Source organism: Jatropha curcas, chromosome 7 (genome assembly GCF_041381405.1).
Source record: "Jatropha curcas cultivar XTBG-Jc1 chromosome 7, XTBG_Jcur_1.0, whole genome shotgun sequence".
NCBI classification, from domain to species: Eukaryota; Viridiplantae; Streptophyta; class Magnoliopsida; order Malpighiales; family Euphorbiaceae; genus Jatropha; species Jatropha curcas.
This window is the reverse complement of record NC_143157.1, coordinates 3,900,205-3,912,544: the sequence shown is the minus strand read 5'-3', so window position 1 is coordinate 3,912,544 and position 12,340 is coordinate 3,900,205. Positions and strand designations below refer to the sequence as shown.

The following is a 12,340-nucleotide window of genomic DNA, read 5'->3' as shown; positions in this document are numbered from 1 at the left end:
TCCTTAATTGCATAGTGTAACGGCCCAGCCCATGTGTGATATTGTCCGCTCTGGGCCTTACGGCCCGCACGGTTTTGTTCTTGGGGGAAATGGGAAACTTCCTAAGAGGTCACCCATCCTAGGATTTCCATTAAGCGAGCACGCTTAACCCTGGAGTTCTTCCAACTCTCCAGCCATTTCACCACCAAAAGGCCTCACACATGTTTTAAACCGCCCACCTTAAGTACATCACTTCCCTCTCGCACTTAACCGATGTGGGATTCGCCTAAGGTGAGTGCACTATGAGTGCACTGTCACTACAGCCACCGCTCACAGCCACCGCTCACCCCCCCTCAGGAACTCAGCGTCCTCGCTGAGGTTTGCCCTACCACCGGCCAGAGGAGATAGGCTTCGACTCTGATACCAATTGTAACGGCCCAGCCCATGTGTGATATTGTTCGCTCTGGGCCTTACGGCCCGCACGGTTTTGTTCTTGGGGGAAATGGGAAACTTCCTAAGAGGTCACCCATCCTAGGATTTTCATTAAGCGAGCACGCTTAACCCTGGAGTTCTTCCAACTCTCCAGCCATTTCACCACCAAAAGGCCTCACACATGTTTTAAACCGCCCACCTTAAGTACATCACTTCCCTCTCGCACTTAACCGATGTGGGATTCGCCTAAGGTGAGTGCACTGTGAGTGCACTGTCACTACAGCCACCGCTCATTCTAAATGTAACACCCGCCGCCCGATCCCGAAAGACCCGACGGTGGATGCCACATTCGGTGCCGGAGGCACCGTCCTAACCTACATATAAATCATAAAATCATATTATGAATTAGAAGTGACTTAGTATTCATAAGTTTAGCAAGTAATAATATTTTGTTTTGAAAATGATTTGGGAGAATCCTACAGAAAAACTGCAAGAGTTTCCCCTAAAAATAGAAGTTGCCAAACATATGAATACAAAGCACTCCCAAATTCAAACTCCAAACCCCATCAAACTCCAATAACAACACAATAGCACTTCTATAATTTCATAACTCCATAGTTCCTCAATAACATTATAATATTCATCACTTCAATACATTCATTTAAATATATCAACTTCTAATGTTCTAACCATTAAATAAGTCCAAGTTTATCTCCCAATATATATACACCAAAATAATTTACAATAACATGCTTAAGTTATAAATGAAATAATACATTCTCCAAAAATGTAATACTTATACATGCCATAATTCTTAGTTACAAAAAAAAAAAATACTAAGTAACTACCAAAATATCTCTTTAGCTCTGATGCTACTCTTCAGGTCTTTAAACAGCAAGCACAATCTCCAACCTGCGCGTGATAAAATCAACGCGCTGAGTATAAAACTCAGTGGTGCTCATAAAACACAACAAACCAATGTTGTGATGACAACATACTTAAAAACAATCATTTATATACATAAAATCATTAAATTAGAACATGCAGTAGATATGCACACCAACACATCATGCTTTAGAAATTCATTTGATATCATAAATAAGTTGTGGTAAATTAAGAGTTATTAACATAATGTGATCTCATTTATTTCACTTCCTTAAAAATATTGCATAAGGGCTCACATGCACTTAGGAGAAAAAGAAGCAGATAAGTTTTCATAGCTTATTCATAATGGCCTTAGGTCGCCAACCTTTTCATAACATATAGAGCGCGTCCGCCCTAACATAAGACACCCACGTGCCTAGCATATGATCATAGCTTCTTATCATAATGGCATCAAATGCCGAGCATGCTCATCATACATAATAAAATCAAATCATGCATCAAATCCACACCAAGTATATTAGAGCCCAAAAACATTTCTCATAAAATTCATTTTCTTTAGTCTTCTCATAATAAAAACTTAATTTAAACTTAAGTAATTCATAAAAATTCTCATACTTAAACAAAATGACTTAACATAGAAAATTTCCAGCATAAAAATAACATGGACATTTGCTGTGTTTTTAAAACATAACCGGAGCTATGGGTCTCCAAATTAAATGAAATTAGAGTCATTAGAAAGATAAGACAAAATTATACAAATGTTATGAAGGGATCACAGCCCAGATCAATATGGAAGATAACAAAACAAAGCTAGGAACACAGACTGACAGACCAGACCTGATTCAGCAGAACCAAGTCCATTGTTTCTTGAATTCCTACTAAACCCCACACTCAAATTAAACCAATCTAGAACGAGAGAATTCTCAAGACACAGGGAAACAACTTTTATGAAGAACTCAGAACCTAATCTTGTCATTATAGTGGTCAAAATGGGCACTCAATTCAGTGATGCATGTGGCCCGACACAAACAGAGTCAGTTTGGGTGTTTCAGCCATAAGTTGAGTTATATATCTCCAAATTGGACACAAGAGAATGGGTTAGAAAGCTAAGAGATAGACCTACAACTTTTATGAAGGACTCAGACACAGATGGAAATTAGAAAGGATTGAAAAATGGTCCTCAATCTCACTCAAAATCACGTTTTTCCCAAATTCAGTTTACTTTAGCCATGAAAGGAACATGAACCACAAAGATACAAGGTAGCAATGTCTACCACAACATAAATACTCATCAAACATCATCCAAGAGCATGTAATGGCAACCAAAATTCAACAAACCAATCATTTCATACAAAATCTCAAAATATACGCATAATAGCATAAAGGCACAAAATCAAAATTTGAGTAAGGTAAGTGTGTTTATGAACACTAACCTTCAAAACAAGCTTTAATCAAAGCTTCTCAAGCTTTGGTCTTGCCTTTATCCTTATTAGAAGGCTCTCCACCCTCTACATGGAAGAAACTGAAAATCAAACAAAGAAAACAAATAAAAGAAGTAATTGGAGCATGATTAAGCATGTATATGATAAAAGACAACTCTAAACCCAAAAATAATGAGATTATCATAAAATCACTTACTTGACCCAAGTAGAAAAATCACCAAATTCCTTGAAATTAGTCACCAAAAATGACTTCTCTAGCTTCACTCTCTAATATTTAGTACTTAAATCAAGTTGGATGGGTGTTTACTAAGTAGGAATTGAAGAAGAAGAAGAAGAAGAAGAAGAAGGAGGAGAAAGAGAAACGTGGATGTAGAAGAAGATGGCAAAATTTGGTGGTCAATAATTGATGGTTGCCTTTAATAAAGCAACTAAGGGTATTTTGGTCTTTTCTCCAAATTGGAGGGTGTTTTGGTCTTTTCTCCAAATATTCTCCAATTAAATTCCTTCAAAATATTATTTATCTCCACAAAACTCTCTAATTTATTCCATAAAAATAATTCCTCAAATTTCCTCCATAAAAATAATTTGCTCAAATTTCCTTATTTAATATAACACCATAATTCACTATTCACTAATTATCTAAATTCTCTAAAAATATTCCTTACTTACTTTCTACCCATAAAAACCATGCATACATGCTCCAAAAATGTTAAATAAAATATAAAACATAAATAGAAATTTTCCGGACCAAAAATAATACCAACTTCCGGACCTGTGGTACTATTCATAGACCGGTAAACTACTATTAAAACACAAGAAAAAAATGGGGCGTTACACATAGTCTTTGATTGCATCTCTAACCTCGGTAATAAAACTAAACACTTGCCCTATTTCAAACTTAATCTCACCATCCCCTGGATCAATGAACTTTGCATACAATGTCTGGAAAGGATCCCCCCTTTCTTCTATTTCTACTGTCACAATTCATATCAACTTCATCCTCACTATTAACAATATCTCTCTCATCATCCTCACTGTGAATCCCGCTCCAACCCTCATCTGAGTCATGATCATCCATTTGCACCTTAGTATTATTCTCATCTATTATTGTTGGCTTAGGTACATCTTGTGAGTTTGATGTCTCATAAAAGCTATGGAAATCTTCATCTTCTGAGTCATTATCATCAGACTAATCATCATACACATCATCATCTACATGGGCTTCTAAATTAGGTGTTCTCCTCCTTAATCTGTATGAATGAATAGGCTGCTTTCCCTTCCCTCTATTAACAACATTTCTTGGTTTTGAAACATGTGGTTCAAGGTTTGGTTCATTTTTTGCATTAGTGGATGTTGGCCTAGACCTATTGGATGCAGACATTCCTCCACCCCTACTGCTAGATACTGAATCACCCGCTGGCTTCGCCCTTTACTCCTAATGCCACAAACTGAAATTCCCCTCCCTCTACCCCTTCCTTGACCCCTACTACTAGAAAGTGAGACTCCCCTGACTCCACTCCTTCCCCAACCCCTACTGCCAGAAAGTGACACACCCCTCAAACCACACTCTCCATCAATTTCATCCCATATACGACTACCATAAATATACTGAGTTTGACTTACACCCTTATTACCTATTTGATCAATGGCCACATGTGGAGCTTGAATTTGTTGAGTAGCATATCTATCCCCATCTTCTCTTTCAGCAAAATATCTGTCATGTCCAAACCATCCTCACAATTATCTCCAAACTGACTTAGCCCATGGTTAGTGTTAATGTCAACAACATCAACCTCAACATCATTCCTATTCACCCTACTACTACTGCCAATACACCTCCATGAATAACTACATTAGGGTCATCATCATTAGGTGGCTCTTCAACAACCAATGATTGAATATTCCTTGTCACAACACCAATTTCAACCTCCCTATCTTCTTTAAACATCTCAAACATAGCCAGTAAGTCACTATCACGTTCAATGTTCAAGATATTGTACACACTAATATTTACGAGTGAAGCTTTAACTCTGAAATGCTTGTAAATGTCACTAATCAATTCTAGATATGAATACCTCTCTGCATCAATATTCGAGAAAGTTGTAATACGATCCTAGCTAATTAACAAGTACTCTTGCAAATCAACAAGGTAATCTAGCAGAAAGCATGCAATCATGGAAGTACCCGTCAATCCCTTGAACCCCCAAGTACTCTTGAAGAGAGAAAAACAAGGAATTTAGAACAAGAATCAGAAACTTACCTTCAAGTACTCTTGAAAACAACTCTGAAATTCTTCGTGCAATTAATCTTGTAGAACTCACAAGCCTAATTACTAAGGAAAATAGGGTGCTGTTCATGCAAAGATGAAGAACACGGTCTGTTCTTGAAAGAACAAAGAAACAAACGTTTGTTTGATTAAAATTCAATTGTGGCCGCCGTGCAGCCCTTACAAAGTAATATAAATACCTAAGCTAAACCTAATTTAGCTATTAACTTAAGCTAGCCCAGGCCTAAACCTAATGTAGCCCAAATGGGCTTAATTAAATACAAGTCCAAACTAATTAATTAAAACAAGCATGACTTAAACATTAGCTAATCTAGGGTTGGCCCAACTCTGGAAAATAAGCCCAACCAACCTTACACTAATTAATTAAGTCCACTAAAGAATTAAACAAAAACAGGACAAATGGGCCAGAGGCCTTACACAACCCATACTTAAGCTCATAATAAAATAACATCCTCCATAATTTGCCTAAGTATAGAACCATGTAGAATGCATCAATATGCAGCCTCTTTGCACGCCTCAAGCACCATTACAAGCTTTGGCGTTTCTTCAAGTTCAATCTCACATCTTGCATAATTATGATCTTGAAGCTCCAATGTGATTTGTTCTTGAGTAAATGCATTCAAGGCTGCTCGTAGCTTGGTTGCACGAGCTCTTGTGATTGGTCCCACGGGTAGAGCTAGAGGATCCTTCACCTTGCTCCCTTGATCCGTATCAAGTTGCAACCCTTCTTCCATAAGTTGCAAACAACCTATAAAATTGGGGAAAAACCATCCTGCAATGAAAAAATAGAGTATAAGCGATTATTCATGCTCAAACAACAAATATCATATCAAAACCCCAAAATTCTCACTTCTACTGAGATGACATTTTCTGCTCAATTTGCACAAACTGAGATGACGTTTTTCGCTCAAGGTGCAAAAAATCGATTACTAAACATGATGTCAAACTAGCGATTTTCCACGCATTTACAGTGGAAAAAGCAAAATTTAAGAGTAAGAGCATTAGTGTAAGAGTTGTGTTTTCATACCTTTCTTCGAACAAATTTCTACGAGTTCTTTTGCCAACCACCTTGTCACGAACTCAAACGAACTGATTATGTCTTCAAAACTACTTTCACTACCTCGATTTTATGTATAAGGAAGCCATAGTCGTAAGAAGAGCACTGTGGTGGTGTTTGTTCTCACGACAAGAAACTTTTGGGTTTTCTTCTTTCCCTTCACTCTATTTTGTCCGTTGTGATATTAGTTCAAAATGAAGTTATTTGTGTCCTTTCAGGTTGGCTTAACATAGGGATTTGGGATAAATGGACGGAAAGATTAGAAATTGTAACAGAGTGAAAATTTAGGGATATACTAATTTAATTTCCAAAATACAAGGATATCCAAGTTAATTGCCATATTTTCTAGAGACAAAATCGTAATTTTTCCTTAATTGTTTGATATTTGGTGTAGTTGTAGTTTGTATCTGCCATTAAAGAAGAAAGAGAAGTTTTTATTTTATTGAAAAAGAGAGTGATGGAGAAGGAGAAGCAAACAAGAATTAGGAATTAGGGTTAGGTACTCTATTGGGTTTAGAAAAACAGTGTGTTTCAATCTAATTTTAAGGGCTTGGGATAAATTAATCCAAGTAGATTAGATGAGAGATTAATTTTATTAATATTATTTTGTAAACCCCATAAAATTTTGCAATTAAAGTGACAATATATCTAAATTACTGAATTGGGGTATCTAGGAGATGAAGGTCGGTTTATGGTAATACTGCAACAAGTCGCAAATGTGAGAGTATTTTATATGTTAGGCCCCTAAAATAACCGCTAGGAGGATTTCCAATATAAAAAGAAAACTTCCAAATAACCAAAATAACCAAAAAAAAGAAAAAGAAAAATGTTGAGTAAGAAAAATCCAATTTCAAAACGCCTAAAATTACCATCGCCCGTTGCCATTTGGCATAACTTATCAGAGAAGGCAACATAGAAATTCACCTCATCCCACCAAAACCCTGATTAGAGTCCAATGCCTAGAAGCTGGCACGTGGATCTTTAATCTACGTCCGTTCCTGAGTGGAAGAAGGAATCCAACCGCCAAAGCGTTGCCTTATCCCCTATAAAAGTAATCTTATGTCGTCTCATACGTTTCAGAAAATCTCGAAACGGACCTCCTGACATATCACATATACATACATGCGATTGTGGAATTTTCCAGATCTCTCAAAAACGAAGAAAAAAAGGAATTTAGTTAAAATTGAATCTATAAGGTTTTAAGGTTTCTTTTCTAGATTTAATTTTTTTTTTTTTTTTTTTGGTATTTCGTTTTTGATTCTGAAAATCCAGAAGGAATTACGGAAGTTTCTAGGGTTTCTGGGTTTCCCGTAATGAACGATCAATCGCAAATGATGATCAGCCAGGCGCAAATGATGAATCAGCCTCAGATTTTGAACCAGAATCCACAGGTTTTGGTTCCACCGCAGCCGATGAACCAGCCTCCGCCGCAGGTGTTGAACCCGGTTCAGTCTCAATCTCAGTCGCAGATGATGAGTCATGGTGGAGCAATTAGCCAGCAGCCGATGATGATGATGAGTCAAAGAAGCTACAAGCCATGGCAGCCGCAGCAGCAGCAACAGTCTTCAATGGATCCAAACAAGAAGTTTCAGAATCAACTAAACCCTTTGAAGTTCAATAATAATATTAATAATAACTTTGTACCATCAAAGCCTAGAAGCAACAAGAACTGGAAGGGCAAAAATGTCAACAACAAAGACCAGAGAAGAATGGAAAAGCCTATTCCTAATCCCAACATTACCAACCCTGCCTTGGCTCTTGGCGGTCCTAGCGGTGCCGGAGGCTATAAGCCTCCAAGTCTTAATGAACTCCAAAGCCAAAACCGTATGAAAGCTCGAAAATACTATCACCCTAAGAAAAAGTTCAACAACCGGTTTGCTCCTTATGCGCCTAGAAACACCACATCTTTCATAATTCGTGCGAAAAAATCTGGTGGAATTGCTTCATTAGTGTCTCCTTGTCCTGTGACTCCAGCTGTATTGCCCACTCCAATATTCTCGCCTTCTAGGGAGGTGTTAGGTGACATGGCAAAGGAAGAATGGGGTGTTGATGGTTATGGATCTATGAAGGGTTTGATAAGATTAAGATCGCCTGGAAATGAAGCTGAGGCGGTTCATGATGATGATGAGGAAGAGGAGGGAAATGGTTCGAGTGAGAGTGATGTTGAAGAGCATGTGGAGGTGGAGAGGAGATTGGATCATGATTTAAGTAGGTTTGAGATGATATACCCTACTTATGGAGGTGTTGGTGTGGATTATAGTTTTAATAATGTTTTGGAGAATAGAGTGGATGATCAGGATACCCATATAGCTCAATTAGAGGAAGAGAATTTAACTTTGAAGGAGAGGTTGTTTTTGATGGAGAGAGAACTGGGGGATTTGAGGAGGAGATTGCAATTCTTGGAGAGGCAGCAAGGTGGTCATGGTAGTAGTGCTATGGCTGTGGAAGATGTTAATGAAGGGGTTGTGGAAAATGTCTCTGAGAATGATGAAAATGAGAATGAGAGTGATGGCCGATTAGATATCGGTGCTACTGCGGATGAGAATCATGTGGAGGTGGATTATGCTGGTGGAAACGGAGAGGCTAACAATTGTGCTAAGGAGAGCCATGATGTTTGTATGGAAGAGGTTGCGCCTAATCATGGAGAACTGAAGGATGTGGACGAGATAAAAAATGGAGCGAGTGAGATTGTAGTTAAAGATAAACTGGTTGTGAAAGAGGATGAAGCAAAGGGTGAAGAGAGGAATGTAGTTGTGGAAAAAGTGGTTGCACAATACGAGTTGTCCAAGGATGATGGTTTTGGGAATGAGATTGTGCAGGACAGAGTGCCTGCAGAGAAGGATGACCACGAGGATGATGAGTCTAACATAGAGAAGAGCATTGGCGGCGGTGACTAGTGTAATTGTCCCGCGTTAATGTAAGTCTCTTCTTTGAATAAACAGAACATTTTCTTATCTCTTTGCACTATGGATAGATGACGTACTTTGTAGATGTAATTCGGTTTTCCTTTTGTTTGTGCTCTTATATTTTGTTGGTCAAGGCGGAAGATAAGAAATAACTGAGTTATTCTCTCTATTTTACTCAGCTTTGGCTTGACAAACGTAGGAAGTAGCTTCTTTTTCTTTTTCTTTTTTGGTTGAGAAGAGCCAATGTTTGGGTTAGGGGCCTTCAAGATGGATGGAAAGTTTGTATTGAGGTTTATCTGTTGAAAGCATAAGTCTGTATGTAGCATTTTCTTTCTCTTCTGTCTGAATATAACCTCGAGTACTGCTAAATCCTTAACCGATGATGTATTGGCTTTTCTTTTGTCTAATGTCAAAACATAATTAGTGTATTTGATATTTCTGCAATTATGGATTTATCTTATTTATTATTATCATGATTCTTAGTGTGGTTGGTTCTGGATAGTTGAGAGGGTTGCTTATATGTATTCATTTATCTTGCGTCTTCTTCCTACCTTTCATTTGGGTATATCTTTAATGTTCTTTCTGGTGGTTTCTCCATGGAATGAACAGCTGTGAGCATGAAGAACAACTTCAAAGTAAAGGTTAGTGGTTTTAATCATTATGAACGTGTGCAATTGAATGATTTGTATTCATTGAAGTGCAAATGTATTATTTCCTTCTGGTTTCAGATAGGAATTGACGCAGGAAAATGTTAAGAGCGTCTGATGTATATTTGTCCATTAGTACACTGTAAAGGAGATTTGGCTGTCTAAACTCTTTAGTGTCATTGTTTATTCCTTAACATCAGTGATAGCTGTAGATTGCTATATGTGACAAATGTTGCTTGTTGCTTTGCAGCTTACATTTTGGAAATTGAACAACTTATTAGGGAACATAGTTTGAATGTTGTTAGAGGGTGGAGGCAGCGTTATACAATTTATACAATTGTGAAATAGGTAAAGCGACTGCTTAAAATGGATTTTGTATCTGTAATTTCAATGCCTTGAATAATGTTTTTCCATGCATCATTATTCATCCAAGATTGCAGTATTCTATAGAAATTAATAGGCAGTATAAAAGTCCTTTCTATTTCTCTTCTGCGGATTTAATAGTGGTACAGTGTAAAGCTTACAAACTGATTGACCCTAATAATTAATTCTAACAAATGGAAGGAAATTGACTTGTAAAACTAATGCTATTATGCACTGTATGTTTCTTCTATTGAAATTAACCTCACTTCATATTGCAACGTTTGATACATCAAAAGAATTCATATTGCAAAGTTTGATACATCAAAAAAAATTGTTCTGCTGAGCAGTTTTGTAGTTTATGCCTCTGTTGAGTACTATATTACTTTGACTTGTATATTGATCATTTTGTATTTATTCTATTGAAATATAAGCTGACTTTTATGGTGATATTTTAATGTATGGAAAAAAAAAAAAAAGAAGAAGAAAAGAAAAATTTACACGGATACACAATTTTGTGGTTTATGCCTCTTTTGTGTACTGCATTACTTTGACTGGTTCCTTTGCTGCTTGGACTTGGTAGTTTCTTGGAGTCCTTTGTTCAACAGGCTCAACATCAGCAGGGATGCTGAATCTGGTATGACATTAGCGAAAGCAAAATGTTTTAGGACATGGTAATTCTTTTTAGAAGGTAGAGAGTTCAGAAAAAAGAAATTTAGAATATGAAGGTTCTTTTTTTATTGGTTATTCCTCAACTGATCTTGATTTATATTGCTGATTTTGATTTGGACAAGGAGATGAATGAGATCAAAGCATTATTTTTCTGTTAATGTTTCATGTGGAAGCATGGGGTTAATTGGAAAAAGGAAACATGGTAAGTTGTCTGGTTTCTCTCTCCTCCTCTTGATTGATTATTATTTTAGTGTTTTGGGATAAACTCATTTCAGAAAGAAATTTAAAAATCACTTCTCCTAAAAAATTTTATAAATAGTTATTTCAAAGCAACTTTTTTGCTTCTTGTGATTAGAGTTGCAAATCCTTCTTAGGTTATTATTGTTGATTGGAAAAAATGTTGAGATTTTAGAAATCTTGTTCCTTGCTCCTCTGTTTCTAAGTTTCTCTTTCTGCTGGTTTTGACATTTTGTGCATTTGACTGGTGAGGTTCCAGAACTTGCCGCTATTTCTTTACTGGACATGTTAATAACAGTTTTTTTCTCCCTTCTTGCACTTGGAACCTTATTTGCACTCTTGAAGTCTTTAAAATACCAGTTTTCATCCTTTTCCACCTTCTAAGATATATATTACTTATATTCTATGTAATTCTATTTGTTATAATTTTGCACCTCTTAATGCTAGCTATATTGCATATAATGCATTCTTGCACCTTGTGTCCTACTATGAGACCTGTTTTATGAGGTTCTTTGCCTAGACCTGATTTTGGACAAGGAACATAGGATATCATAGAGTATATAATTTTACTGCTATACCTGCTGGCTAATTTCAGATGGTTTGGATTAATGATACAAGAATGCAAGGGAGCTATCCAGTTTTGATCAGGCAGATAATATGTGTTTGTATGTACTTAACATATGCTTTTCTTTTCTTGTTATCAAGCTTATAAAATTTGGAGAAATGTGGTACTAAGATCTGCAGGTAATTGTTGTTGTTGCTCTCCCAATGGTATGTGTTTAATTGTATTTGTAGTTGGGAAATCCAAGATCTTTTTGTTCATATCTGCTTTAGGTGAACTTTGAAAACTTGGAAGGAAACAAAAATTGTTGAGCTTGAAATAAGAGTTCACTTGCTATCAAGCTCATTAAAGTTCTATATATATTGCTCTATGCAAATATTATTGCCTATTTTTGCTCCATGCTTGTCAAAACTAAGAAAATAGGCTTCCTTTTATAAAGGAAAGTGTCATTGTCATTTAAATTAAATACAAGTGGGGAAATGAAGAAACAAAACTAAGCCTAATTTAAATGGGCTTCTAACTTCAAAAAAAAAATGGGCTTCTAAAGATCTGATATTAGGTTTCTTAGCAAACCTGTTCTTAAATCTGTTTCTATTCTGAATGAGCTGAGTTCTAAACTTTTGTGTATTTGGCTTTTTTTTATTTAAAAGTTTTGAGTATGAAATTGCTCACTTTCACCAATAAGCAATCATAAATTGGCTTTTATTGATCTGAACCATGAGTTCATAAGAACGGCTTGATGTTTGTAGTTCCTGGGGTCGATAAAGGGGAAGTGGCTGCAACAGTCCAATGTATCAGCCGCATTGTGGTCTCTGTTGTCTGGTGAACCTTGTTAGTCTCTGTTGTCTGGTGAACCTTGTTATTGCAACCTGAA

General features: G+C 36.6%; 1 protein-coding gene across 10 annotated transcripts; it reads left to right on the top strand.

The window, feature by feature from the left end:
- The first annotated feature begins 7,155 nt into the window (after nucleotides 1-7,155).
- On the top strand, nucleotides 7,156-11,822 carry LOC105637426 (PRLI-interacting factor). 10 transcript variants are annotated; one of them, XR_005179001.2, is made up of 5 exons: nucleotides 7,157-8,999; nucleotides 9,598-9,629; nucleotides 9,886-9,983; nucleotides 10,579-10,632; nucleotides 10,793-11,822. XR_005179001.2 is itself a non-coding variant. In XM_037641359.2 (2 exons), exon 1 carries the CDS (start codon nucleotides 7,396-7,398, stop codon nucleotides 8,977-8,979), a length of 1,584 nt encoding a protein of 527 aa, XP_037497287.1. In that variant the 5' UTR covers nucleotides 7,156-7,395; the 3' UTR covers nucleotides 8,980-8,999; nucleotides 9,886-10,088. The 10 variants fall into 10 exon arrangements, 2 of the variants coding, with proteins under 2 accessions (XP_037497287.1, XP_089580145.1); XR_005179000.2 differs by having other exon boundaries at nucleotides 10,790-11,822; XR_005178999.2 differs by having other exon boundaries at nucleotides 10,579-10,669.
- The last annotated feature ends 518 nt before the right edge of the window (nucleotides 11,823-12,340 follow it).